This window comes from Oncorhynchus nerka, linkage group LG11 (genome assembly GCF_034236695.1).
Source record: "Oncorhynchus nerka isolate Pitt River linkage group LG11, Oner_Uvic_2.0, whole genome shotgun sequence".
In the NCBI taxonomy this organism is placed as follows: domain Eukaryota; kingdom Metazoa; phylum Chordata; class Actinopteri; order Salmoniformes; family Salmonidae; genus Oncorhynchus; species Oncorhynchus nerka.
The window spans coordinates 17,799,954-17,827,351 of NC_088406.1; the positions used below are offsets into that span (position 1 = coordinate 17,799,954).

Below are 27,398 nucleotides of genomic sequence, written 5' to 3' on the forward strand. Positions count from 1 at the left end.
TTCTACACTGTTATGCACCAGCTGTGACACACTTGTTTAATTTCCTGTTTTCACTTCCTGTTTCCTGTCTCTGTAGTTCCAATGGGAAGTCAGTATCCTGGGCCCAGACGGAGCGGGGTTCCCGTGGAAACCACCTGTGGCAGCGCCTGTCGTTCCACATCAAGAGGAAGGAGAACAATCAGACAGCTGTCATTAAGCCCTTCTCCAAGACCCCCGAGGGGCGCTACAGTGGGGGCGCTGACCTTCACCCCCACATGCCGTCCCTCCCCCACTCCCACCCTGATGCAGACAAGACCCTGTACGAGCTCACAGAGGCAGAGGAGAGATACACCGAGGAGAGATACCCAATTACCTACCGGCCCCAGACCCCTTCACCAATCAGTACTGTCAGCCAGCACCTGCATAGGGCGGGACTAAGGGAGGAGCCGCTTGTGATGGGTGTACCGACCTCCCTGACCGGGGGTTCTGTAGGCGGGGGCGATGTGTTTGACAGTTCTCTGATGGATCAGATCAGCTGCGTGGTCAATCGTTTCACTGCCAACATCAGCGAACTCAACAGCATGATGCTCTCCCCGTCTCCCACACACTCACACACATACTCTCACACACACACCCTGACGCCCTCCCACCCTGCAGACCCCTTCCTCCTCCCCCGGGAGATCCCCCTCCCCCTCACCATGACCACATACGCTGACGTCCAGCCCCTTCCCCCTGCCGAGTCCTACGTAGGTGGACACGCCGGCCTCACTCACCCCCTGCCTCACCCTCGCCTCCTAACTCACCCTCAGGCCTCCCGCTCTCCGGTGCGACACCTCACTGTGGGAGTGGAGTCCCCTCTAAGGAGGGCAGAGCTGGAGGAGGAGCTAATGAATTTGACCCCGCCCTCACCCTTCCGTGATTCGCTGGGGTCAGGAAGTGGCTCCCCGGTCTCAGAGTCCACCCTGTGTCTGCCCCCGCCCTCATCCCCTCCGCCCAAATATGAAATGCTGACCCTGAGAAACTACAGCCAGAGCTCTTCCTCACTGTGAGAGAGAGATGAGAGGCGACGAGGAGAAGAGGAGGAGAGTGGAAGGACAGAGAAGGAGAGGGACCCTGGAAAAAACAGTCTCTTGGGGGAGATAATGGTGATGGCTACCTTGTGATAGTGGGAGGAGTGGATGAGAGTAAGAGACGAGGAGAGGAGGAGAGGATGAGAGGAGGAGAGGAGGAGAGGAAGAGAGGACGAGAGGACGAGACGATGAGAGGAAGAGAGGACGAGAAGAGGAGAGGAGGAGAGGACCAGAGGAGATTGACCAGTCCCTTAGAGAGATGAAAGCCTTGTACTTGCTAGGAGGGACAGGAACAGGACACATCATCGTGTGATGTCATTGGACGGTGACCTGCAGTGTTTGTGTTTACATGTGTTCAGTGAGCAGCGAGGTATAACGTGATGATTGTATTTTTTTGTTGTTGATATTCCGGGGTGAGAACAAGGACTACAAAAATACTTCTAGTGTTTTGGTGTTCAAACGTATGGCCAGAAGTCTCTCCATAGAGGTGTGTTTGGTCATTGTTTTGGTAGTGGCCTTAAACTAAAATGGCTGTCAACTAATTAGAGATGTTTATTGTGGGCAGCATGGAGGTAGGGACACATGTGGACCTACTGAGTGTTAAAGACACTAACCTCACAGGACTAACCAGCTGCTGCCATGGACACACATGGAGTAACCATAAGGGCTGGGCAGAGCAACTATGGCCACTGGCACACCAACACACACACGCACGCACAACTGCACACCTCCACACACACACACACATAAACACTTGCATATTGGCTGTTGTAGGGGAAAGTGTAAATACAAAAATATCTTGGATGGTATCTTAATAGCAGATGATTCTGTTTATACATACCATGCATATGAAAACCTCCAGTGGGGTTCGGACTTCTCTCTCGCTGTATGATCTGATCTGAGTGCAGTGTGTGTTTAATCTTTCTATTGATTTAACAGAGACCTTGCTGTTCACATTCACACAGACTAACTATCGCCTCAGGGTCTGGAGCAGTATTCTCTCTCTCTCTATCTCTCTCGCTCTCTGTCTCTCTCTCGCTCTCTCCCTCTGTCTCCCTGTCTCTCTCTCTCTATCTCCCTGTCTCTCTCTCTGTCAATCTCTCTCTGTCTCTCTCTCTGTCAATCTCTCTCTCTCCATGTCTCTCTCTCTGTCAATCTCTCTCTGTCTCTCTCTGTCAATCTCTCTCTGTCTCTGTCTCCCTGTCTCTCTCTCTGTCTCCCTGTCTCTCTCTCTGTCAATCTCTCTCTGTCTCTCTCTCCCTGTCTCTCTCTCTGTCAATCTCTCTCTCTCTCTCTCTCCATGTCTCTCTCTCTGTCAATCTCTCTCTGTCTCTCTCTGTCAATCTCTCTCTGTCTCTCTCTGTCTCTCTCTGTCTCCCTGTCTCTCTCTCTGTCTCCCTGTCTCTCTCTCTGTCAATCTCTCTCTGTCTCTCTCTCTCTCTCTCTGTCTCTCTCTCTCTCTCTGTCTCTCTCTTTCTGTCATCGGTTATTTTCAGCTTTTTGAGGTCTTTTGTACTATTGTTTACTTCAGAAGATTGAATGTAAAATATTTTCTAAATGATTACTGAAGCGTTGGGACCAAACTTTCCACACCTGATTTAGCCCTGATTTAGCCCTGATTTAGCCCTGATTTAGCCCTAGAGCTAGGAGGGCCAGAAGGAGAATATTTATCAGATCCCCAGGAATTTAACAGAAACGGATCCACTGCTGGCATAAGAATGTGTGTGACTTTGTAGCAGGTTGGTATTTATTGTCATTAGTCTTGTTCTGGAGGCAGCTCTGCAGAGTGGTCACTAGCTGGCACAGCCACAAGCAGGTTGACCTTTTTTGTCATTAGTCTTGTTCTGGAGGCAGCTCTGCAGAGTGGTCACTAGCTGGCACAGCCACAAGCAGGTTGACCTTTTTTGTCATTAGTCTTGTTCTGGAGGCAGCTCTGCAGAGTGGTCACTAGCTGGCACAGCCACAAGCAGGTTGACCTTTTTTGTCATTAGTCTTGTTCTGGAGGCAGCTCTGCAGAGTGGTCACTAGCTGGCACAGCCACAAGCAGGTTGACCTTTTTTGTCATTAGTCTTGTTCTGGAGGCAGCTCTGCAGAGTGGTCACTAGCTGGCACAGCCACAGGCAGCCACAGGCAGGTTGAACGTTATTGTCATTGTTCTGGAGGCAGACCTTAGGTATGCTAGCTGCAAAGTCGGGTTTCAAATCCAGAACAAGATTCATGACCAAAACCACTAACCTGCCAGCCACAAAGTCATGAAATCTGATTTCAAACCTAACCATAACCTTAACCCTAACCCTAACCTTTACCACACTGCTAACCCTAATACAGAACCCTAACATTAAATCATGACCAAACCGTTTTAATTTTTTTTGACAGGGCCTTCTTGCAGAAATTGCTCAGTTCTGCCTCCAAGGCATGATACATGACAATAAATGTCAGTCTGTGACTTACCCAGAGACCAGTAGAGAGAACAGGTTCTCTCAGACATAGTGGCTCTGTACATAACAAGGGAATGCAATGACAGATCCTAAATGACCCATTTACATATCAAATAGGTAGAAAAGGAAAACACTGATTTACAAAAGGAAATGTTTTTTAAATTATGATTATGTTATAACATATACAGTACTAATATGTGGGAGAAAAAAAGTGTTACATTGAATGTGAGAGTATGTATGTTACTATCCAAATGTCTAGTAATTATATTACAAAAAAAAAAATTATACGTTATAAATATAAAATACATGAAAAATATGATTGTGCCAAAGGGTGAGGTCTTGGGATAGAGGGTAGCTTGTTGGGAAATACGTGGTTTCGTAAAAGTCAACTGTTTTTATTGTTTTGGATATTTTCTATATAAATATATTCCAGATTTTCAAATGTAAAGCAATACTAACCATACACATACATGACGCACATCTATACTGGGTGCAAGTCACACTGTTGTCCGGAGTACCCCAGTCTCCTATCACAGCTATACACACCCCTCTCCCTTCTAAATACATCTCTAAGAAACCACCCAGAACAGTTCCATTGACCTAGGACCTTTAACAATGTTGAGATAGAGATAGCTTTCCTGTGGCTATGGAGGGTAATTCCTCTGTGTTTATGATGAGATGGCACAGTAGTGTGAAGCATCTTGTTCTGTGTGTGTGTGTGTGTGTAGCAGCAGGTGGACACAGCACTTTAAATCCATGTTGCCAACCTGGGCTGCTCTGAGGTACTCTACCCTGCTGCCTTGACAGAAACACAGGATCCACAGGTAACTCCTCATATTCCATTCTATTGTTTATAAGGCTGATTCCTCTAAACAACATTACGATCAATCCTAGAAATGATCAACTGATCTGAGGAAAACTGATCTGAGCTCGTATTTGTGAAAGTTAAAAGGCACACACATCAGCTAGGGCTGAAGGTTTCCATAGTGACAGACAGAACACAGCTCTTCCTACAGGGCTGAAGGTTTCCATAGTGACAGACAGAACACAGTTCTTCCTACAGGGCTGAAGGTTTCCATAGTGACAGACAGAACACAGTTCCTCCTACAGGGCTGAAGGTTTCCATAGTGACAGACAGAACACAGATCTTCCTACAGGGCTGAAGGTTTCCATAGTGACAGACAGAAGACAGCTCTTCCTACAGGGCTGAAGGTTTCCATAGTGACAGAAAGAACACAGATCTTCCTACAGGGCTGAAGGTTTCCATAGTGACAGACAGAACACAGCTCTTCCTACAGGGCTGAAGGTTTCCATAGTGACAGACAGAACACAGTTCTTCCTACAGAGCTGAAGGTTTCCATAGTGACAGACAGAACACAGTTCCTCCTACAGGGCTGAAGGTTTCCATAGTGACAGACAGAACACAGATCTTCCTACAGGGCTGAAGGTTTCCATAGTGACAGACAGAAGACAGCTCTTCCTACAGGGCTGAAGGTTTCCATAGTGACAGACAGAACACAGATCTTCCTACAGGGCTGAAGGTTTCCATAGTGACAGACAGAACACAGCTCTTCCTACAGGGCTGAAGGTTTCCATAGTGACAGACAGAACACAGTTCTTCCTACAGAGCTGAAGGTTTCCATAGTGACAGACAGAACACAGTTCTTCCTACAGGGCTGAAGGTTTCCATAGTGACAGACAGAACACAGATCTTCCTACAGGGCTGAGGGTTTCCATAGTGACAGACAGAACACAGTTCTTCCTACAGGGCTGAAGGTTTCCATAGTGACAGACAGAACACAGATCTTCCTACAGAGCTGAAGGTTTCCATAGTGACAGACAGAACACAGCTCTTCCTACAGGGCTGAAGGTTTCCATAGTGACAGACAGAACACAGATCTTCCTACAGGGCTGAGGGTTTCCATAGTGACAGACAGAACACAGCTCTTCCTACAGGGCTGAAGGTTTCCATAGTGACAGACAGAACACAGCTCTTCCTACAGGGCTGAAGGTTTCCATAGTGACAGACAGAACACAGCTCTTCCTACAGGGCTGAGGGTTTCCATAGTGACAGACAGAACACAGTTCTTCTTACAGGGCTGAAGGTTTCCATAGTGACAGACAGAACACAGCTCTTCCTACAGGGCTGAAGGTTTCCATAGTGACAGACAGAACACAGCTCTTCCTACAGGGCTGAAGGTTTCCATAGTGACAGACAGAACACAGCTCTTCCTACAGGGCTGAGGGTTTCCATAGTGACAGACAGAACACAGCTCTTCCTACAGAGCTGAAGGTTTCCATAGTGACAGACAGAACACAGATCTTCCTACAGAGCTGAAGGTTTCCATAGTGACAGACAGAACACAGCTCTTCCTACAGGGCTGAAGGTTTCCATAGTGACAGACAGAACACAGATCTTCCTACAGGGCTGAGGGTTTCCATAGTGACAGACAGAACACAGCTCTTCCTACAGGGCTGAAGGTTTCCATAGTGACAGACAGAACACAGCTCTTCCTACAGGGCTGAAGGTTTCCATAGTGACAGACAGAACACAGCTCTTCCTACAGGGCTGAAGGTTTCCATAGTGACAGACAGAACACAGCTCTTCCTACAGGGCTGAAGGTTTCCATAGTGACAGACAGAACACAGCTCTTCCTACAGGGCTGAAGGTTTCCATAGTGACAGACAGAACACAGCTCTTCCTACAGAGCTGAAGGTTTCCATAGTGACAGACAGAACACAGTTCTTCCTACAGAGCTGAAAGTTTCCATAGTGACAGACAGAACACAGTTCTTCCTACAGGGCTGAAGGTTTCCATAGTGACAGACAGAACCCAGTTCTTCCTACAGAGCTGAAGGTTTCCATAGTGACAGACAGAACACAGTTCTTCCTACAGGGCTGAGGGTTTCCATAGTGACAGACAGAACACAGTTCTTCCTACAGAGCTGAAGGTTTCCATAGTGACAGACAGAACACAGTTTGCTTCCATTTCAAGACTGAAGGTTTCTAGTGACAGACAGAACACAGTTCTTCCTACAGAATATTGAAGGTTTCCATAGTGACAGACAGAACACAGTTCTTCCTACAGGGCTGAAGGTTTCCATAGTGACAGACAGAACACAGTTCTTCCTACAGAGCTGAAGGTTTCCATAGTGACAGACAGAACACAGTTCTTCCTACAGGGCTGAGGGTTTCCATAGTGACAGACAGAACACAGTTCTTCCTACAGAGCTGAAGGTTTCCATAGTGACAGACAGAACACAGTTCTTCCTACAGGGCTGAGGGTTTCCATAGTGACAGACAGAACACAGTTCTTCCTACAGAGCTGTGTCCTAACTCAAATCATCAAATGATTGGGAGCTTTGCATGACATTTCAAGACTGGCATATCGAGACAGAGAAGTTATTATTCAGTCTCCTATAGCTAAATATTGTTTTGATTAATTTACCCCAAACCATGTTTACTGTGTAAAATGTGAGAAACTGGAGGTTGATTCAAATATATGCGTTAGAGAGAGATGTTCTAGATGCTGGATATCTGAGATATTGTCAACCCTATTTTAATATGTATGTCGAAGTTGCTGAATTCAATGTTGTTTTCTCTTATTTATTTTTTTAGTACCGTGTCCATGTTTTGCCATGTGCTCAAGTTTACTCCATGGGCTGAAACATGTCAACTAAATTGCATTTGAGCATGTTTTTTCTCTCTGTAAGATAACCTATTTAGAGAACAATCTTATCAGAGTCAACATCATTGTCCAATTTAAGCTACATTTGGGACAAAATACTTGTTTAAGGTTTATGACATGGTACACCGTACTCTTTATTATTTAAACGAATACAAATGTCACAGGTTACTAGGAGTGGTGGGTAGGACTCAGGCGTGGAGAGCAGAGGGGTTACTAGGAGTGGTGGGTAGGAGTCAGGTGTGGAGAGCAGAGGGTTTACTAGGAGTGGTGGGTAGGACTCAGGCGTGGAGAGCAGAGGGGTTACTAGGAGTGGTGGGTAGGAGTCAGGTGTGGAGAGCAGAGGGTTTACTAGGAGGAGTCAGGCGTGGAGAGCAGAGGGTTTACTAGGAGTGGTGGGTATGAGTCAGGCGTGGAGAGCAGAGGGGTTACTAGGAGTGGTGGGTAGGAGTCAGGCGTGGAGAGCAGAGGGGTTACTAGGAGTGGTGGGTAGGACTCAGGCGTGGAGAGCAGAGGGTTACTAGGAGTGGTGGGTAGGACTCAGGCGTGGAGAGCAGAGGGTTACTAGGAGTGGTGGGTAGGACTCAGGCGTGGAGAGCAGAGGGGTTACAGAGGAGTGGTGGGTACTAGGCGTGGAGAGCAGAGGGGTTACTAGGTGGGGGTGGAGTCAGGCGTGGAGAGCAGAGGGGTTACTAGGAGTTGTGGGTGGGAGTCAGGCGTGGAGAGCAGAGGGGTTACTAGGAGTGGTGGGTAGGAGTCAGGCATGGAGAGCAGAGGGGTTACTAGGAGTGGTGGGTAGGACTCAGGTGTGGAGAGCAGAGGGTTTACTAGGAGTGGTGGGTATGAGTCAGGCGTGGAGAGCAGAGGGTTTACTAGGAGGAGTCAGGCGTGGAGAGCAGAGGGGTTACTAGGAGTGGTGGGTAGGACTCAGGCGTGGAGAGCAGAGGGGTTACTAGGAGTGGTGGGGAGGAGTCAGGCGTGGAGAGCAGAGGGGTTACTAGGAGTGGTGGGTAGGACTCAGGCGTGGAGAGCAGAGGGGTTACTAGGAGTGGTGGGGAGGACTCAGGCGTGGAGAGCAGAGGGTTTACTAGGAGTGGTGGGTAGGAGTCAGGTGTGGAGAGCAGAGGGTTTACTAGGAGGAGTCAGGCGTGGAGAGTAGAGGGGTTACTAGGAGTGGTGGGGAGGACTCAGGCGTGGAGAGCAGAGGGTTTACTAGGAGTGGTGGGTAGGAGTCAGGCGTGGAGAGCAGAGGGGTTACTAGGAGTGGTGGGTAGGAGTCAGGCGTGGAGAGCAGAGGGGTTACTAGGAGTGGTGGGTAGGACTCAGGCGTGGAGAGCAGAGGGGTTACTAGGAGTGGTGGGTAGGACTCAGGCGTGGAGAGCAGAGGGGTTACTAGGAGTGGTGGGTAGGACTCAGGCGTGAGAGCAGAGGGGTTACTGGGAGTGGTGGGTAGGACTCAGGCGTGGAGAGCAGAGGGTTTACTAGGAGTGGTGGGTAGGAGTCAGGCGTGGAGAGCAGAGGGTTTACTAGGAGTGGTGGGTAGGAGTCAGGCGTGGAGAGCAGAGGGGTTACTAGGAGTGGTGGGTAGGACTCAGGCGTGGAGAGCAGAGGGGTTACTAGGAGTGGTGGGTAGGAGTCAGGCGTGGAGAGCAGAGGGGTTACTAGGAGTGGTGGGTAGGAGTCAGGCGTGGAGAGCAGAGGGGTTACTAGGAGTGGTGGGTAGGAGTCAGGCGTGGAGAGAAAGAGGGTTTTACTAGGAGTGGTGGGTAGGAGTCAGGCGTGGAGAGCAGAGGGTTTACTAGGAGTGGTGGGTAGGAGTCAGGCGTGGAGAGCAGAGGGTTTACTAGGAGTGGTGGGTAGGAGTCAGGCGTGGAGAGCAGAGGGGTTACAAGGAGTGGTGGGTAGGAGTCAGGCGTGGAGAGCAGAGAGGTTACTAGGAGTGGTGGGTGGGAGTCAGGCGTGGAGAGCAGAGGGGTTACTAGGAGTGGTGGGTAGGAGTCAGGCGTGGAGAGCAGAGGGGTTACTAGGAGTGGTGGGTAGGACTCAGGCGTGAGAGCAGAGGGGTTACTAGGAGTGGTGGGTAGAGTCAGGCGTGGAGAGCAGAGGGGTTACTAGGAGTGGTGGGTAGGACTCAGGCGTTGAGAGCAGAGGGTTACTAGGAGTGGTGGGTAGGACTCAGGCGTGGAGAGCAGAGGGGTTACTAGGAGTGGTGGGTAGGACTCAGGCGTTGAGAGCAGAGGGGTTACTAGGAGTGGTGGGTAGGACTCAGGCGTGGAGAGCAGAGGGTTACTAGGAGTGGTGGGTAGGACTCAGGCGTGGAGAGCAGAGGGGTTACTAGGAGTGGTGGGTAGGACTCAGGCGTGGAGAGCAGAGGGTTACTAGGAGTGGTGGGTAGGAGTCAGGCGTGGAGAGCAGAGGGGTTACTAGGAGTGGTGGGTAGGACTCAGGCGTGGAGAGCAGAGGGGTTACTAGGAGTGGTGGGTAGGACTCAGGCGTGGAGAGCAGAGGGGTTACTAGGAGTGGTGGGTAGGACTCAGGCGTGAGAGCAGAGGGGTTACTAGGAGTGGTGGGTAGGAGTCAGGCGTGGAGAGCAGAGGGGTTACTAGGAGTGGTGGGTAGGAGTCAGGCGTGGAGAGCAGAGGGGTTACTAGGAGTGGTGGGTAGGACTCAGGCGTGGAGAGCAGATGGGTTACTAGGAGTGGTGGGTAGGACTCAGGCGTGGAGAGCAGAGGGGTTACTAGGAGTGGTGGGTAGGAGTCAGGCGTGGAGAGCAGAGGGGTTACTAGGAGTGGTGGGTAGGACTCAGGCGTGGAGAGCAGAGGGGTTACTAGGAGTGGTGGGTAGGACTCAGGCGTGGAGAGCAGAGGGGTTACTAGGAGTGGTGGGTAGGACTCAGGCGTGAGAGCAGAGGGGTTACTAGGAGTGGTGGGTAGGACTCAGGCGTGGAGAGCAGAGGGTTACTAGGAGTGGTGGGTAGGACTCAGGCGTTGAGAGCAGAGGGGTTACTAGGAGTGGTGGGTAGGACTCAGGCATGGAGAGCAGAGGGGTTACTAGGAGGTGGTGGGTAGGACTCAGGCGTGGAGAGCAGAGGGGTTACTAGGAGTGGTGGGTAGGACTCAGGCGTGGAGAGCAGAGGGGTTACTAGGAGTGGTGGGTAGGACTCAGGCGTGGAGAGCAGAGGGGTTACTAGGAGTGGTGGGAAGGACTCAGGCGTGGAGAGCAGAGGGGTTACTAGGAGTGGTGGGTAGGACTCAGGCGTGGAGAGCAGAGGGGTTACTAGGAGTGGTGGGTAGGACTCAGGCGTGGAGAGCAGAGGGGTTACTAGGAGTGGTGGGTAGGACTCAGGCGTGGAGAGCAGAGGGGTTACTAGGAGTGGTGGGTAGGAGTCAGGCGTGGAGAGCAGAGGGGTTACTAGGAGTGGTGGGTAGGACTCAGGCGTTGAGAGCAGAGGGGTTACTAGGAGTGGTGGGTAGGACTCAGGCGTGGAGAGCAGAGGGTTACTAGGAGTGGTGGGTAGGACTCAGGCGTGGAGAGCAGAGGGTTACTAGGAGTGGTGGGTAGGACTCAGGCGTGGAGAGCAGAGGGGTTACTAGGAGTGGTGGGTAGGACTCAGGCGTGAGAGCAGAGGGGTTACTAGGAGTGGTGGGTAGGACTCAGGCGTGGAGAGCAGAGGGGTTACTAGGAGTGGTGGGTAGGAGTCAGGCGTGGAGAGCAGAGGGGTTACTAGGAGTGGTGGGTAGGACTCAGGCGTGGAGAGCAGAGGGGTTACTAGGAGTGGTGGGTAGGACTCAGGCGTGGAGAGCAGAGGGGTTACTAGGAGTGGTGGGTAGGACTCAGGCGTGAGAGCAGAGGGGTTACTAGGAGTGGTGGGTAGGACTCAGGCGTGAGAGCAGAGGGGTTACTAGGAGTGGTGGGTAGGACTCAGGCGTGGAGAGCAGAGGGGTTACTAGGAGTGGTGGGTAGGACTCAGGCGTGAGAGCAGAGGGGTTACTAGGAGTGGTGGGTAGGACTCAGGCGTGGAGAGCAGAGGGGTTACTAGGAGTGGTGGGTAGGACTCAGGCGTGGAGAGCAGAGGGGTTACTAGGAGTGGTGGGTAGGACTCAGGCGTGGAGAGCAGAGGGGTTACTAGGAGTGGTGGGTAGGACTCAGGCGTGGAGAGCAGAGGGGTTACTAGGAGTGGTGGGTAGGACTCAGGCGTGGAGAGCAGAGGGTTACTAGGAGTGGTGGGTAGGAGTCAGGCGTGGAGAGCAGAGGGTTACTAGGAGTGGTGGGTAGGACTCAGGCGTGGAGAGCAGAGGGGTTACTAGGAGTGGTGGGTAGGACTCAGGCGTGGAGAGCAGAGGGGTTACTAGGAGTGGTGGGTAGGACTCAGGCGTGAGAGCAGAGGGGTTACTAGGAGTGGTGGGTAGGACTCAGGCGTGAGAGCAGAGGGGTTACTAGGAGTGGTGGGTAGGACTCAGGCGTGAGAGCAGAGGGGTTACTAGGAGTGGTGGGTAGGAGTCAGGCGTGGAGAGCAGAGGGGTTACTAGGAGTGGTGGGTAGGAGTCAGGCGTGGAGAGCAGAGGGTTACTAGGAGTGGTGGGTAGGACTCAGGCGTGGAGAGCAGAGGGGTTACTAGGAGTGGTGGGTAGGACTCAGGCGTTGAGAGCAGAGGGGTTACTAGGAGTGGTGGGTAGGACTCAGGCGTGGAGAGCAGAGGGGTTACTAGGAGTGGTGGGTAGGACTCAGGCGTGAGAGCAGAGGGGTTACTAGGAGTGGTGGGTAGGACTCAGGCGTGGAGAGCAGAGGGGTTACTAGGAATGGTGGGTAGGAGTCAGGCGTGGAGAGCAGAGGGGTTACTAGGAGTGGTGGGTAGGACTCAGGCGTGGAGAGCAGAGGGGTTACTAGGAGTGGTGGGTAGGACTCAGGCGTGAGAGCAGAGGGGTTACTAGGAGTGGTGGGTAGGACTCAGGCGTGAGAGCAGAGGGGTTACTAGGAGTGGTGGGTAGGACTCAGGCGTGAGAGCAGAGGGGTTACTAGGAGTGGTGGTGGGTAGGAGTCAGGCGTGGAGAGCAGAGGGGTTACTAGGAGTGGTGGGTAGGACTCAGGCGTGGAGAGCAGAGGGGTTACTAGGAGTGGTGGGTAGGACTCAGGCGTGAGAGCAGAGGGGTTACTAGGAGTGGTGGGTAGGACTCAGGCGTGGATAGCAGAGGGGTTACTAGGAGTGGTGGGTAGGACTCAGGCGTGAGAGCAGAGGGTTACTAGGAGTGGTGGGTAGGACTCAGGCGTGGAGAGCAGAGGGGTTACTAGGAGTGGTGGGTAGGACTCAGGCGTGGAGAGCAGAGGGGTTACTAGGAGTGGTGGGTAGGACTCAGGCGTGAGAGCAGAGGGGTTACTAGGAGTGGTGGGTAGGACTCAGGCGTGAGAGCAGAGGGGTTACTAGGAGTGGTGGGTAGGACTCAGGCGTGGAGAGCAGAGGGGTTACTAGGAGTGGTGGGTAGGACTCAGGCGTGGAGAGCAGAGGGGTTACTAGGAGTGGTGGGTAGGACTCAGGCGTGAGAGCAGAGGGGTTACTAGGAGTGGTGGGTAGGACTCAGGCGTGGAGAGCAGAGGGGTTACTAGGAGTGGTGGGTAGGAGTCAGGCGTGGAGAGCAGAGGGGTTACTAGGAGTGGTGGGTAGGACTCAGGCGTGGAGAGCAGAGGGTTACTAGGAGTGGTGGGTAGGACTCAGGCGTGGAGAGCAGAGGGGTTACTAGGAGTGGTGGGTAGGACTCAGGCGTGAGAGCAGAGGGGTTACTAGGAGTGGTGGGTAGGACTCAGGCGTGGAGAGCAGAGGGGTTACTAGGAGTGGTGGGTAGGACTCAGGCGTGGAGAGCAGAGGGGTTACTAGGAGTGGTGGGTAGGACTCAGGCGTGGAGAGCAGAGGGGTTACTAGGAGTGGTGGGTAGGACTCAGGCGTGGAGAGCAGAGGGGTTACTAGGAGTGGTGGGTAGGACTCAGGCGTGGAGAGCAGAGGGTTACTAGGAGTGGTGGGTAGGACTCAGGCGTGGAGAGCAGAGGGGTTACTAGGAGTGGTGGGTAGGACTCAGGCGTGGAGAGCAGAGGGGTTACTAGGAGTGGTGGGTAGGACTCAGGCGTGGAGAGCAGAGGGGTTACTAGGAGTGGTGGGTAGGAGTCAGGCGTGGAGAGCAGAGGGGTTACTAGGAGTGGTGGGTAGGACTCAGGCGTGGAGAGCAGAGGGGTTACTAGGAGTGGTGGGTAGGAGTCAGGCGTGAGAGCAGAGGGGTTACTAGGAGTGGTGGGTAGGACTCAGGCGTGAGAGCAGAGGGGTTACTAGGAGTGGTGGGTAGGACTCAGGCGTGGAGAGCAGAGGGGTTACTAGGAGTGGTGGGTAGGACTCAGGCGTGGAGAGCAGAGGGGTTACTAGGAGTGGTGGGTAGGACTCAGGCGTGGAGAGCAGAGGGGTTACTAGGAGTGGTGGGTAGGACTCAGGCGTTGAGAGCAGAGGGTTACTAGGAGTGGTGGGTAGGACTCAGGCGTGGAGAGCAGAGGGGTTACTAGGAGTGGTGGGTAGGAGTCAGGCGTGGAGAGTAGAGGGTTTTACTAGGAGTGGTGGGTAGGAGTCAGGCGTGGAGAGCAGAGGGGTTACTAGGAGTGGTGGGTAGGAGTCAGGCGTGGAGAGCAGAGGGGTTACTAGGAGTGGTGGGTAGGAGTCAGGCGTGGAGAGCAGAGGGTTTACTAGGAGTGGTGGGTAGGAGTCAGGCGTGGAGAGCAGAGGGTTTACTAGGAGTGGTGGGTAGGACTCAGGCGTGGAGAGCAGAGGGGTTACTAGGAGTGGTGGAGGACTCAGGCATGGATAGCAGAGGGGTTACTAGGAGTGGTGGGTAGGACTCAGGCGTGGAGAGCAGAGGGGTTACTAGGAGTGGTGGGTAGGACTCAGGCGTGGAGAGCAGAGGGGTTACTAGGAGTGGTGGGTAGGACTCAGGCGTTGAGAGCAGAGGGTTACTAGGAGTGGTGGGTAGGACTCAGGCGTGGAGAGCAGAGGGGTTACTAGGAGTGGTGGGTAGGACTCAGGCGTGAGAGCAGAGGGGTTACTAGGAGTGGTGGGTAGGACTCAGGCGTGGAGAGCAGAGGGGTTACTAGGAGTGGTGGGTAGACTCAGGCGTGGAGAGCAGAGGGGTTACTAGGAGTGGTGGGTAGGACTCAGGCGTGGAGAGCAGAGGGGTTACTAGGAGTGGTGGGTAGGACTCAGGCGTGGAGAGCAGAGGGTTACTAGGAGTGGTGGGTAGGACTCAGGCGTGGAGAGCAGAGGGGTTACTAGGAGTGGTGGGTAGGACTCAGGCGTGGAGAGCAGAGGGTTACTAGGAGTGGTGGGTAGGACTCAGGCGTGGAGAGCAGAGGGGTTACTAGGAGTGGTGGGTAGGACTCAGGCGTGGAGAGCAGAGGGTTACTAGGAGTGGTGGGTAGGACTCAGGCGTGAGAGCAGAGGGGTTACTAGGAGTGGTGGGTAGGACTCAGGCGTGGAGAGCAGAGGGGTTACTAGGAGTGGTGGGTAGACTCAGGCGTGGAGAGCAGAGGGGTTACTAGGAGTGGTGGGTAGGACTCAGGCGTGGAGAGCAGAGGGGTTACTAGGAGTGGTGGGTAGGACTCAGGCGTGGAGAGCAGAGGGGTTACTAGGAGTGGTGGGTAGGACTCAGGCGTGAGAGCAGAGGGGTTACTAGGAGTGGTGGGTAGAGACTCAGGCGTGAGAGCAGAGGGGTTACTAGGAGTGGTGGGTAGGACTCAGGCGTGGAGAGCAGAGGGTTACTAGGAGTGGTGGGTAGGACTCAGGCGTGGAGAGCAGAGGGGTTACTAGGAGTGGTGGGTAGGACTCAGGCGTGGAGAGCAGAGGGGTTACTAGGAGTGGTGGGTAGGACTCAGGCGTGGAGAGCAGAGGGGTTACTAGGAGTGGTGGGTAGGACTCAGGCGTGGAGAGCAGAGGGTTACTAGGAGTGGTGGGTAGGACTCAGGCGTGGAGAGCAGAGGGGTTACTAGGGAGTGGTGGGTAGGACTCAGGCGTGGAGAGCAGAGGGGTTACTAGGAGTGGTGGGTAGGACTCAGGCGTGAGAGCAGAGGGGTTACTAGGAGTGGTGGGTAGGACTCAGGCGTGGAGAGCAGAGGGGTTACTAGGAGTGGTGGGTAGGACTCAGGCGTGGAGAGCAGAGGGGTTACTAGGAGTGGTGGGTAGGACTCAGGCGTGGAGAGCAGAGGGGTTACTAGGAGTGGTGGGTAGGACTCAGGCGTGGAGAGCAGAGGGGTTACTAGGAGTGGTGGGTAGGACTCAGGCGTGGAGAGCAGAGGGTTACTAGGAGTGGTGGGTAGGAGTCAGGCGTGGAGAGCAGAGGGGTTACTAGGAGTGGTGGGTAGGACTCAGGCGTGAGAGCAGAGGGGTTACTAGGAGTGGTGGGTAGGACTCAGGCGTGGAGAGCAGAGGGGTTACTAGGAGTGGTGGGTAGGACTCAGGCGTTGAGAGCAGAGGGGTTACTAGGAGTGGTGGAGGACTCAGGCGTGGAGAGCAGAGGGGTTACTAGGAGTGGTGGGTAGGACTCAGGCGTTGAGAGCAGAGGGGTTACTAGGAGTGGTGGGTAGGACTCAGGCGTGGAGAGCAGAGGGTTACTAGGAGTGGTGGGTAGGACTCAGGCGTGGAGAGCAGAGGGGTTACTAGGAGTGGTGGGTAGGACTCAGGCGTGAGAGCAGAGGGGTTACTAGGAGTGGTGGGTAGGACTCAGGCGTGGAGAGCAGAGGGGTTACTAGGAGTGGTGGGTAGGACTCAGGCGTGAGAGAGCAGAGGGGTTACTAGGAGTGGTGGGTAGGACTCAGGCGTGGAGAGCAGAGGGGTTACTAGGAGTGGTGGGTAGGAGTCAGGCGTGGAGAGCAGAGGGGTTACTAGGAGTGGTGGGTAGGACTCAGGCGTGAGAGCAGAGGGTTACTAGGAGTGGTGGGTAGGACTCAGGCGTGGAGAGCAGAGGGGTTACTAGGAGTGGTGGGTAGGACTCAGGCGTGGAGAGCAGAGGGGTTACTAGGAGTGGTGGGTAGGGGTTAGTCAGGCGTGGAGAGCAGAGGGGTTACTAGGAGTGGTGGGTAGGACTCAGGCGTGGGTAGAGCAGAGGGGTTACTAGGAGTGGTGGGTAGGACTCAGGCGTGGAGAGCAGAGGGGTTACTAGGAGTGGTGGGTAGGACTCAGGCGTGGAGAGCAGAGGGGTTACTAGGAGTGGTGGGTAGGACTCAGGCGTGGAGAGCAGAGGGTTACTAGGAGTGGTGGGTAGGACTCAGGCGTGAGAGCAGAGGGTTACTAGGAGTGGTGGGTAGGACTCAGGCGTGGAGAGCAGAGGGGTTACTAGGAGTGGTGGGTAGGACTCAGGCGTGGAGAGCAGAGGGGTTACTAGGAGTGGTGGGTAGGACTCAGGCGTGGAGAGCAGAGGGTTACTAGGAGTGGTGGGTAGGACTCAGGCGTGGAGAGCAGAGGGGTTACTAGGAGTGGTGGGTAGGACTCAGGCGTTGAGAGCAGAGGGTTACTAGGAGTGGTGGGTAGGACTCAGGCGTGAGAGCAGAGGGGTTACTAGGAGTGGTGGGTAGGAGTCAGGCGTGGAGAGCAGAGGGTTTTACTAGGAGTGGTGGGTAGGACTCAGGCGTGGAGAGCAGAGGGTTACTAGGAGTGGTGGGTAGGACTCAGGCGTGGAGAGCAGAGGGGTTACTAGGAGTGGTGGGTAGGACTCAGGCGTGGAGAGCAGAGGGGTTACTAGGAGTGGTGGGTAGGACTCAGGCGTGAGAGCAGAGGGGTTACTAGGAGTGGTGGGTAGGACTCAGGCGTGGAGAGCAGAGGGGTTACTAGGAGTGGTGGGTAGGACTCAGGCGTGGAGAGCAGAGGGTTACTAGGAGTGGTGGGTAGGAGTCAGGCGTGGAGAGCAGAGGGGTTACTAGGAGTGGTGGGTAGGACTCAGGCGTGGAGAGCAGAGGGGTTACTAGGAGTGGTGGGTAGGACTCAGGCGTGGAGAGCAGAGGGGTTACTAGGAGTGGTGGGTAGGACTCAGGCGTGGAGAGCAGAGGGGTTACTAGGAGTGGTGGGTGGTGGAGTCAGGCGTGGAGAGCAGAGGGGTTACTAGGAGTGGTGGGTAGGACTCAGGCGTGGAGAGCAGAGGGGTTACTAGGAGTGGTGGGTAGGACTCAGGCGTGGAGAGCAGAGGGGTTACTAGGAGTGGTGGGTAGGACTCAGGCGTGGCAGAGCAGAGGGGCATTACAGAGGTTAGGAGTGGTGGGTAGGACTCAGGCGTGGAGAGCAGAGGGGTTACTAGGAGTGGTGGGTAGGACTCAGGCGTGGAGAGCAGAGGGTTACTAGGAGTGGTGGGTAGGAGTCAGGCGTGAGAGCAGAGGGTTACTAGGAGTGGTGGGTAGGACTCAGGCGTGGAGAGCAGAGGGTTACTAGGAGTGGTGGGTAGGACTCAGGCGTGGAGAGCAGAGGGGTTACTAGGAGTGGTGGGTAGGAGTCAGGCGTGGAGAGCAGAGGGGTTACTAGGAGTGGTGGGTAGGACTCAGGCGTGGAGAGCAGAGGGGTTACTAGGAGTGGTGGGTAGGAGTCAGGCGTGGAGAGCAGAGGGGTTACTAGGAGTGGTGGGTAGGAGTCAGGCGTGGAGAGCAGAGGGTTTACTAGGAGTGGTGGGTAGGACTCAGGCGTGGAGAGCAGAGGGGTTACTAGGAGTGGTGGGTAGGACTCAGGCGTGAGAGCAGAGGGGTTACTAGGAGTGGTGGGTAGGACTCAGGCGTGGAGAGCAGAGGGGTTACTAGGAGTGGTGGGTAGGACTCAGGCGTGGAGAGCAGAGGGGTTACTAGGAGTGGTGGGTAGGACTCAGGCGTGGAGAGCAGAGGGGTTACTAGGAGTGGTGGGTAGGACTCAGGCGTGGAGAGCAGAGGGGTTACTAGGAGTGGTGGGTAGGACTCAGGCGTGGAGAGCAGAGGGGTTACTAGGAGTGGTGGGTAGGACTCAGGCGTGGAGAGCAGAGGGGTTACTAGGAGTGGTGGGTAGGACTCAGGCGTGGAGAGCAGAGGGGTTACTAGGAGTGGTGGGTAGGACTCAGGCGTGGAGAGCAGAGGGGTTACTAGGAGTGGTGGGTAGGACTCAGGCGTGGAGAGCAGAGGGGTTACTAGGAGTGGTGGGTAGGACTCAGGCGTGAGAGCAGAGGGGTTACTAGGAGTGGTGGGTGGAGAGCAGAGGGGTTACTGGTGGGTAGGACGTGAGAGCAGAGGGGTTACTAGGAGTGGTGGGTAGGACTCAGGCGTGGAGAGCAGAGGGTTACTAGGAGTGGTGGGTAGGACTCAGGCGTGGAGAGCAGAGGGGTTACTAGGTGGTGGGTAGGACTCAGGCGTGGAGAGCAGAGGGGTTACTAGGAGTGGTGGGTAGGACTCAGGCGTGGAGAGCAGAGGGGTTACTAGGAGTGGTGGGTAGGACTCAGGCGTGAGAGCAGAGGGTTACTAGGAGTGGTGGGTAGGACTCAGGCGTGGAGAGCAGAGGGGTTACTAGGAGTGGTGGGTAGGACTCAGGCGTGGAGAGCAGAGGGGTTACTAGGAGTGGTGGGTAGGACTCAGGCGTGAGAGCAGAGGGGTTACTAGGAGTGGTGGGTAGGACTCAGGCGTGGAGAGCAGAGGGTTACTAGGAGTGGTGGGTAGGACTCAGGCGTGGAGAGCAGAGGGGTTACTAGGAGTGGTGGGTAGGACTCAGGCGTGGAGAGCAGAGGGGTTACTAGGAGTGGTGGGTAGGACTCAGGCGTGGAGAGCAGAGGGGTTACTAGGAGTGGTGGGTAGGACTCAGGCGTGGAGAGCAGAGGGGTTACTAGGAGTGGTGGGTAGGACTCAGGCGTGGAGAGCAGAGGGGTTACTAGGAGTGGTGGGTAGGAGTCAGGCGTGAGAGCAGAGGGTTACTAGGAGTGGTGGGTAGGACTCAGGCGTGGAGAGCAGAGGGGTTACTAGGAGTGGTGGGTAGGACTCAGGCGTGAGAGCAGAGGGGTTACTAGGAGTGGTGGGTAGGACTCAGGCGTGAGAGCAGAGGGGTTACTAGGAGTGGTGGGTAGGACTCAGGCGTGGAGAGCAGAGGGGTTACTAGGAGTGGTGGGTAGGACTCAGGCGTGGAGAGCAGAGGGGTTACTAGGAGTGGTGGGTAGGACTCAGGCGTGAGAGCAGAGGGGTTACTAGGAGTGGTGGGTAGGACTCAGGCGTGGAGAGCAGAGGGTTACTAGGAGTGGTGGGTAGGACTCAGGCGTGGAGAGCAGAGGGGTTACTAGGAGTGGTGGGTAGGACTCAGGCGTGGAGAGCAGAGGGAGGGGTTACTAGGAGTGGTGGGTAGGACTCAGGCGTGGAGAGCAGAGGGGTTACTAGGAGTGGTGGGTAGGACTCAGGCGTTGAGAGCAGAGGGGTTACTAGGAGTGGTGGAGGACTCAGGCATGGATAGCAGAGGGGTTACTAGGAGTGGTGGGTAGGACTCAGGCGTTGAGAGCAGAGGGGTTACTAGGAGTGGTGGGTAGGAGTCAGGCGTGGAGAGCAGAGGGGTTACTAGGAGTGGTGGGTAGGACTCAGGCGTGGAGAGCAGAGGGGTTACTAGGAGTGGTGGGTAGGACTCAGGCGTTGAGAGCAGAGGGGTTACTAGGAGTGGTGGGTAGGACTCAGGCGTGGAGAGCAGAGGGGTTACTAGGAGTGGTGGGTAGGAGTCAGGCGTGGAGAGCAGAGGGGTTACTAGGAGTGGTGGGTAGGACTCAGGCGTGGAGAGCAGAGGGGTTACTAGGAGTGGTGGGTAGGAGTCAGGCGTGGAGAGCAGAGGGGTTACTAGGAGTGGTGGGTAGGACTCAGGCGTTGAGAGCAGAGGGGTTACTAGGAGTGGTGGAGGACTCAGGCATGGATAGCAGAGGGGTTACTAGGAGTGGTGGGTAGGACTCAGGCGTTGAGAGCAGAGGGGTTACTAGGAGTGGTGGGTAGGAGTCAGGCGTGGAGAGCAGAGGGGTTACTAGGAGTGGTGGGTAGGACTCAGGCGTGGAGAGCAGAGGGGTTACTAGGAGTGGTGGGTAGGACTCAGGCGTGGAGAGCAGAGGGGTTACTAGGAGTGGTGGGTAGGACTCAGGCGTGGAGAGCAGAGGGGTTACTAGGAGTGGTGGGTAGGACTCAGGCGTTGAGAGCAGAGGGGTTACTAGGAGTGGTGGGTAGGACTCAGGCGTGGAGAGCAGAGGGGTTACTAGGAGTGGTGGGTAGGAGTCAGGCGTGGAGAGCAGAGGGGTTACTAGGAGTGGTGGGTAGGACTCAGGCGTGAGAGCAGAGGGGTTACTAGGAGTGGTGGGTAGGAGTCAGGCGTGGAGAGCAGAGGGGTTACTAGGAGTGGTGGGTAGGAGTCAGGCGTGGAGAGCAGAGGGGTTACTAGGAGTGGTGGGTAGGACTCAGGCGTTGAGAGCAGAGGGTTACTAGGAGTGGTGGGTAGGACTCAGGCGTGGAGAGCAGAGGGGTTACTAGGAGTGGTGGGTAGGAGTCAGGCGTGGAGAGCAGAGGGGTTACTAGGAGTGGTGGGTAGGACTCAGGCGTGGAGAGCAGAGGGGTTACTAGGAGTGGTGGGTAGGAGTCAGGCGTGGAGAGCAGAGGGGTTACTAGGAGTGGTGGGTAGGACTCAGGCGTGGAGAGCAGAGGGGTTACTAGGAGTGGTGGGTAGGACTCAGGCGTGAGAGCAGAGGGGTTACTAGGAGTGGTGGGTAGGACTCAGGCGTGGAGAGCAGAGGGGTTACTAGGAGTGGTGGGTAGGACTCAGGCGTGGAGAGCAGAGGGGTTACTAGGAGTGGTGGGTAGGTCAGGCGTGGAGAGCAGAGGGGTTACTAGGAGTGGTGGGTAGGACTCAGGCGTGGAGAGCAGAGGGGTTACTAGGAGTGGTGGGTAGGACTCAGGCGTGGAGAGCAGAGGGGTTACTAGGAGTGGTGGGTAGGACTCAGGCGTTGAGAGCAGAGGGGTTACTAGGAGTGGTGGGTAGGACTCAGGCATGGAGCAGAGGGGTTACTAGGAGTGGTGGGTAGGACTCAGGCGTGAGAGCAGAGGGGTTACTAGGAGTGGTGGGTAGGACTCAGGCGTGGAGAGCAGAGGGGTTACTAGGAGTGGTGGGTAGGACTCAGGCGTGGAGAGCAGAGGGGTTACTAGGAGTGGTGGGTAGGAGTCAGGCGTGGAGAGCAGAGGGGTTACTAGGAGTGGTGGGTAGGACTCAGGCGTTGAGAGCAGAGGGGTTACTAGGAGTGGTGGGTAGGACTCAGGCGTGGAGAGCAGAGGGGTTACTAGGAGTGGTGGGTAGGACTCAGGCGTGGAGAGCAGAGGGGTTACTAGGAGTGGTGGGTAGGACTCAGGCGTGGAGAGCAGAGGGGTTACTAGGAGTGGTGGGTAGGAGTCAGGCGTGGAGAGCAGAGGGGTTACTAGGAGTGGTGGGTAGGACTCAGGCGTGAGAGCAGAGGGGTTACTAGGGAGTGGTGGGTAGGAGTCAGGCGTGGAGAGCAGAGGGGTTACTAGGAGTGGTGGGTAGGACTCAGGCGTGGAGAGCAGAGGGGTTACTAGGAGTGGTGGGTAGGAGTCAGGCGTGGAGAGCAGAGGGGTTACTAGGAGTGGTGGGTAGGACTCAGGCGTTGAGAGCAGAGGGGTTACTAGGAGTGGTGGGTAGGACTCAGGCGTGGAGAGCAGAGGGGTTACTAGGAGTGGTGGGTAGGACTCAGGCGTTGAGAGCAGAGGGGTTACTAGGAGTGGTGGGTAGGAGTCAGGCGTGGAGAGCAGAGGGGTTACTAGGAGTGGTGGGTAGGACTCAGGCGTGAGAGCAGAGGGGTTACTAGGAGTGGTGGGTAGGACTCAGGCGTGAGAGCAGAGGGGTTACTAGGAGTGGTGGGTAGGACTCAGGCGTGGAGAGCAGAGGGGTTACTAGGAGTGGTGGGTAGGACTCAGGCGTGAGAGCAGAGGGGTTACTAGGAGTGGTGGGTAGGACTCAGGCGTGGAGAGCAGAGGGGTTACTAGGAGTGGTGGGTAGGAGTCAGGCGTGGAGAGCAGAGGGGTTACTAGGAGTGGTGGGTAGGACTCAGGCGTGGAGAGCAGAGGGGTTACTAGGAGTGGTGGGTAGGACTCAGGCGTGGAGAGCAGAGGGGTTACTAGGAGTGGTGGGTAGGACTCAGGCGTGGAGAGCAGAGGGGTTACTAGGAGTGGTGGGTAGGAGTCAGGCGTGGAGAGCAGAGGGGTTACTAGGAGTGGTGGGTAGGACTCAGGCGTGAGAGCAGAGGGGTTACTAGGAGTGGTGGGTAGGACTCAGGCGTGGAGAGCAGAGGGGTTACTAGGAGTGGTGGGTAGGACTCAGGCGTGGAGAGCAGAGGGGTTACTAGGAGTGGTGGGTAGGACTCAGGCGTTGAGAGCAGAGGGGTTACTAGGAGTGGTGGGTAGGACTCAGGCGTGGAGAGCAGAGGGGTTACTAGGAGTGGTGGGTAGGAGTCAGGCGTGGAGAGCAGAGGGGTTACTAGGAGTGGTGGGTAGGACTCAGGCGTGAGAGCAGAGGGGTTACTAGGAGTGGTGGGTAGGAGTCAGGCGTGGAGAGCAGAGGGGTTACTAGGAGTGGTGGGTAGGACTCAGGCGTGAGAGCAGAGGGGTTACTAGGAGTGGTGGGTAGGACTCAGGCGTTGAGAGCAGAGGGTTACTAGGAGTGGTGGGTAGGACTCAGGCGTGGAGAGCAGAGGGGTTACTAGGAGTGGTGGGTAGGAGTCAGGCGTGGAGAGTAGAGGGTTTTACTAGGAGTGGTGGGTAGGAGTCAGGCGTGGAGAGCAGAGGGGTTACTAGGAGTGGTGGGTAGGAGTCAGGCGTGGAGAGCAGAGGGGTTACTAGGAGTGGTGGGTAGGAGTCAGGCGTGGAGAGCAGAGGGTTTACTAGGAGTGGTGGGTAGGAGTCAGGCGTGGAGAGCAGAGGGTTTACTAGGAGTGGTGGGTAGGACTCAGGCGTGGAGAGCAGAGGGGTTACTAGGAGTGGTGGGTAGGAGTCAGGCGTGGAGAGCAGAGGGGTTACTAGGAGTGGTGGGTAGGACTCAGGCGTGGAGAGCAGAGGGGTTACTAGGAGTGGTGGGTAGGAGTCAGGCGTGGAGAGCAGAGGGGTTACTAGGAGTGGTGGGTAGGACTCAGGCGTGGAGAGCAGAGGGGTTACTAGGAGTGGTGGGTAGGACTCAGGCGTTGAGAGCAGAGGGTTACTAGGAGTGGTGGGTAGGACTCAGGCGTGGAGAGCAGAGGGGTTACTAGGAGTGGTGGGTAGGAGTCAGGCGTGGAGAGCAGAGGGGTTACTAGGAGTGGTGGGTAGGAGTCAGGCGTGGAGAGCAGAGGGGTTACTAGGAGTGGTGGGTAGGAGTCAGGCGTGGAGAGCAGAGGGGTTACTAGGAGTGGTAGGTAGGAGTCAGGCGTGGAGAGCAGAGGGTTTACTAGGAGTGGTGGGTAGGAGTCAGGCGTGGAGAGCAGAGGGTTTACTAGGAGTGGTGGGTAGGACTCAGGCGTGGAGAGCAGAGGGGTTACTAGGAGTGGTGGGTAGGAGTCAGGCGTGGAGAGCAGAGGGTTACTAGGAGTGGTGGGTAGGAGTCAGGCGTGGAGAGCAGAGGGGTTACTAGGAGTGGTGGGTAGGAGACAGGCGTGGAGAGTAGAGGGTTTTACTAGGAGTGGTGGGTAGGAGTCAGGCGTGGAGAGCAGAGGGGTTACTAGGAGTGGTGGGTAGGAGTCAGGCGTGGAGAGCAGAGGGTTTACTAGGAGTGGTGGGTAGGACTCAGGCGTGGAGAGCAGAGGGGTTACTAGGAGTGGTGGGTAGGACTCAGGCGTGGAGAGCAGAGGGGTTACTAGGAGTGGTGGGTAGGACTCAGGCGTGGAGAGCAGAGGGGTTACTAGGAGTGGTGGGTAGGACTCAGGCGTTGAGAGCAGAGGGGTTACTAGGAGTGGTGGGTAGGACTCAGGCGTGGAGAGCAGAGGGGTTACTAGGAGTGGTGGGTAGGACTCAGGCGTGGAGAGCAGAGGGGTTACTAGGAGTGGTGGGTAGGACTCAGGCGTGGAGAGCAGAGGGGTTACTAGGAGTGGTGGGTAGGACTCAGGCGTGGAGAGCAGAGGGGTTACTAGGAGTGGTGGGTAGGACTCAGGCGTTGAGAGCAGAGGGGTTACTAGGAGTGGTTGGTAGGACTCAGGCGTGGAGAGCAGAGGGGTTACTAGGAGTGGTGGGTAGGAGTCAGGCGTGGAGAGCAGAGGGGTTACTAGGAGTGGTGGGTAGGACTCAGGCGTGGAGAGCAGAGGGGTTACTAGGAGTGGTGGGTAGGAGTCAGGCGTGGAGAGCAGAGGGGTTACTAGGAGTGGTGGGTAGGACTCAGGCGTTGAGAGCAGAGGGATTACTAGGAGTGGTGGGTAGGACTCAGGCGTGAGAGCAGAGGGGTTACTAGGAGTGGTGGGTAGGACTCAGGCGTGAGAGCAGAGGGGTTACTAGGAGTGGTGGGTAGGACTCAGGCGTGGAGAGCAGAGGGGTTACTAGGAGTGGTGGGTAGGACTCAGTCGTTGAGAGCAGAGTGGTTACTAGGAGTGGTGGGTAGGACTCAGGCGTGGAGAGCAGAGGGGTTACTAGGAGTGGTGGGTAGGACTCAGGCGTGGAGAGCAGAGGGGTTACTAGGAGTGGTGGGTAGGACTCAGGCGTGGAGAGCAGAGGGGTTGCTAGGAGTGGTGGGTAGGACTCAGGCGTGGAGAGCAGAGGGGTTACTAGGAGTGGTGGGTAGGACTCAGGCGTGGAGAGCAGAGGGGTTACTAGGAGTGGTGGGTAGGACTCAGGCGTTGAGAGCAGAGGGGTTACTAGGAGTGGTGGGTAGGACTCAGGCGTGGAGAGCAGAGGGGTTACTAGGAGTGGTGGGTAGGACTCAGGCGTGGAGAGCAGAGGGGTTACTAGGAGTGGTGGGTAGGACTCAGGCGTGGAGAGCAGAGGGTTCGGTGATTTGAAATATTTATTCTCTGGCACAAAAACAGTCCCCCTAAATACAGGGGTATAACACTGACCAGCCCAAACACAGGACAAACAGTCCGGAGAAAACAACGAGAACACATCCACAACCGACAGAGAACAAATGAATCCCACACAAACCTAAGCGGGGCTAGCAGGCTTAAATAGACACAAATCAAGAAAAACAAAAAGGAACAGGTGCAACTAATAAGACTAAACTAACAGAAAAGGAAAAAGGGATCGGTGGCGGCTAGTAGACCGGCGACGACGACCGCCGAGCGCCGCCCGAACAGGCAGGGGAGACACCTTCGTTGGGAGTCGTGACAACAAATCAAAGAATTTGAGTAAAAAATGACATTCCTAAATTATTATACATATTTTTGCTCCCATAGTCAAGACTAAGACGATAACTTTAATGATAGAGATTCTATGTATGGGAAAATACTGTCCTTTCATTGATGAGATTCTATGTTCATTAGAGATGTCAATAAGATGATGAATGTTGCCTAGAATTATAGTTATGTTCATGTTCGTACTGCTAACTTGAGATTATCCAGTTTATGTTGTTGAATCACATCGTGATGATTATGCAACAACCTTATCAACATATATTTGTGCTAGCTTTGTGATTTCAGGAGAAATGGTGATGAACTATGTAGAATTCCAATAGACAAAGGCTAGGCAGCTCAATAATTCATGTGTGTATATGGAATGCATGCGAGGGAATTGCTATCTGCAGTATTCCTAATTGGACTGCAAATTTTGGGAATGCAGCACTATGGTCTGTGCATTTCTACCCTGTCAAGATGTTACCCATCGTTGTTCACTGACAGAGAGCTAAGATAAGAGGAGAGATGCACACTGACACTGTCCACACTCCACAGACTGTTCTCATGGTTTTATTCATACTTACCAGAGCCATCTATTCAGAGAGGTTTCTGCATTAAGATGCATTTACATGACACTTCAACATTCTATGGCAGCCATGTTAGCTCCCAATTAACGTCACATGGGGAATATTTAACTATTGCTATGTAACTGTATGTCTAGAATTAGAACAATATTCAAAATTGTAAATGTTGGTCCAACATTCTAAATATATTGCTCTGATACCAAGCTCCTTCACTCAGTGCTAGAATCTCTATAGACAATGTTTACTGCTGAGACATTTAAGTGATAATGCCAGAAAAGCCTGTGTTTGGAGGATATATTGGCACAGGTGTTGTTAGGTCCGAGATGAAGTCGAGGGCCGGAAAACTGTACCAATATCTCCTCCAAACACCGACTTTGAGGGCACTATCACTTTTATACAACGGGTTACCAACATATTCAAATAATGATTGACATATTTGCATTAAAAAAATTATTTTGATGAATTTATTCATACTATTTCATCCTTCCACAAGATGTGGTACCGACAGATATCTAGGGTTGCTACCCAAGCCGGCTAGTCGTTCGTTCTATTGGTTCGGTTGCCAGAGACGTTGCCAGAGACGCGACCCAGTTCAGTCTTTTTGTTCTAAATGTTCCATTGCTATACTGGATGGCAACATTCTTATCCCTGCTTTCTAGCTAGCCAACAACAGCCAACAACAGCTAACTTACAGTCACATTAAACATCAAAAAGAATAACAACAGTATCTGCATTTGCATAATCTGTTTTCTAGTGACATTTATTTGGATACATTCATAACAATGAGCTAATGAAGCGCGATTTCGCCTGGTATAGAAAATGTGCTCTCTCCTCGGGTCACTGCTGTTCAGAGGAGCTAGCCAACAACACAGCTAACACAATCACTTCAAACTGAAGCTGGACAGACTTCAAACTAGCTGCACTTTGTTTCGTTTGACCTTTTTCCAGTTGACATTTCTTTGTATATATCCATAAAAATGATGCCAGCTGACTCATGACTTCGACTGAGAAACGCTGCTTGCCTGTCTGTCTCAGCAAGGTTTAAACAAATCTCCACTGTTGAAAACTAAATGTTAGTCTAAAAGAAATGTGAGATAACGTCTAGATGCTTTTTATAGTGGATCTAGATCCAGTTTATAAGTTGCCTTGCTGGGCTGATGAGACAGTGGATCGCACAGTCAGATGGAACAGAGTAAATAGGCATTTTAACTTCATAGATTTAGCCGGTGATAACTTGTGGAATAGACACCGGGTGGAATGCACTTTTAACCAATCAGCATTCAGTATTAGACCCACCCGTTGTATAACATCTGATAACC

General features: G+C 54.3%; 1 protein-coding gene and 1 pseudogene across 1 annotated transcript in view; one reads left to right on the forward strand and one right to left on the reverse strand.

Annotated features, from left to right (window-relative positions):
- Positions 1-3,794, forward strand: part of LOC115115680 (metabotropic glutamate receptor 5-like) — a 197,308-nt gene extending 193,514 nt beyond the window's left edge. Inside the window, exon 16 of the mRNA XM_065024269.1 lies at positions 77-3,794. Coding sequence (XP_064880341.1) covers positions 77-1,028 — 952 coding nt within the window. The 3' untranslated portion in view covers positions 1,029-3,794. The remainder of the gene's footprint in view (positions 1-76) is intronic.
- Positions 1-27,398, reverse strand: part of LOC135573948 (uncharacterized) — a 230,215-nt pseudogene that overhangs the window by 105,695 nt on the left and 97,122 nt on the right.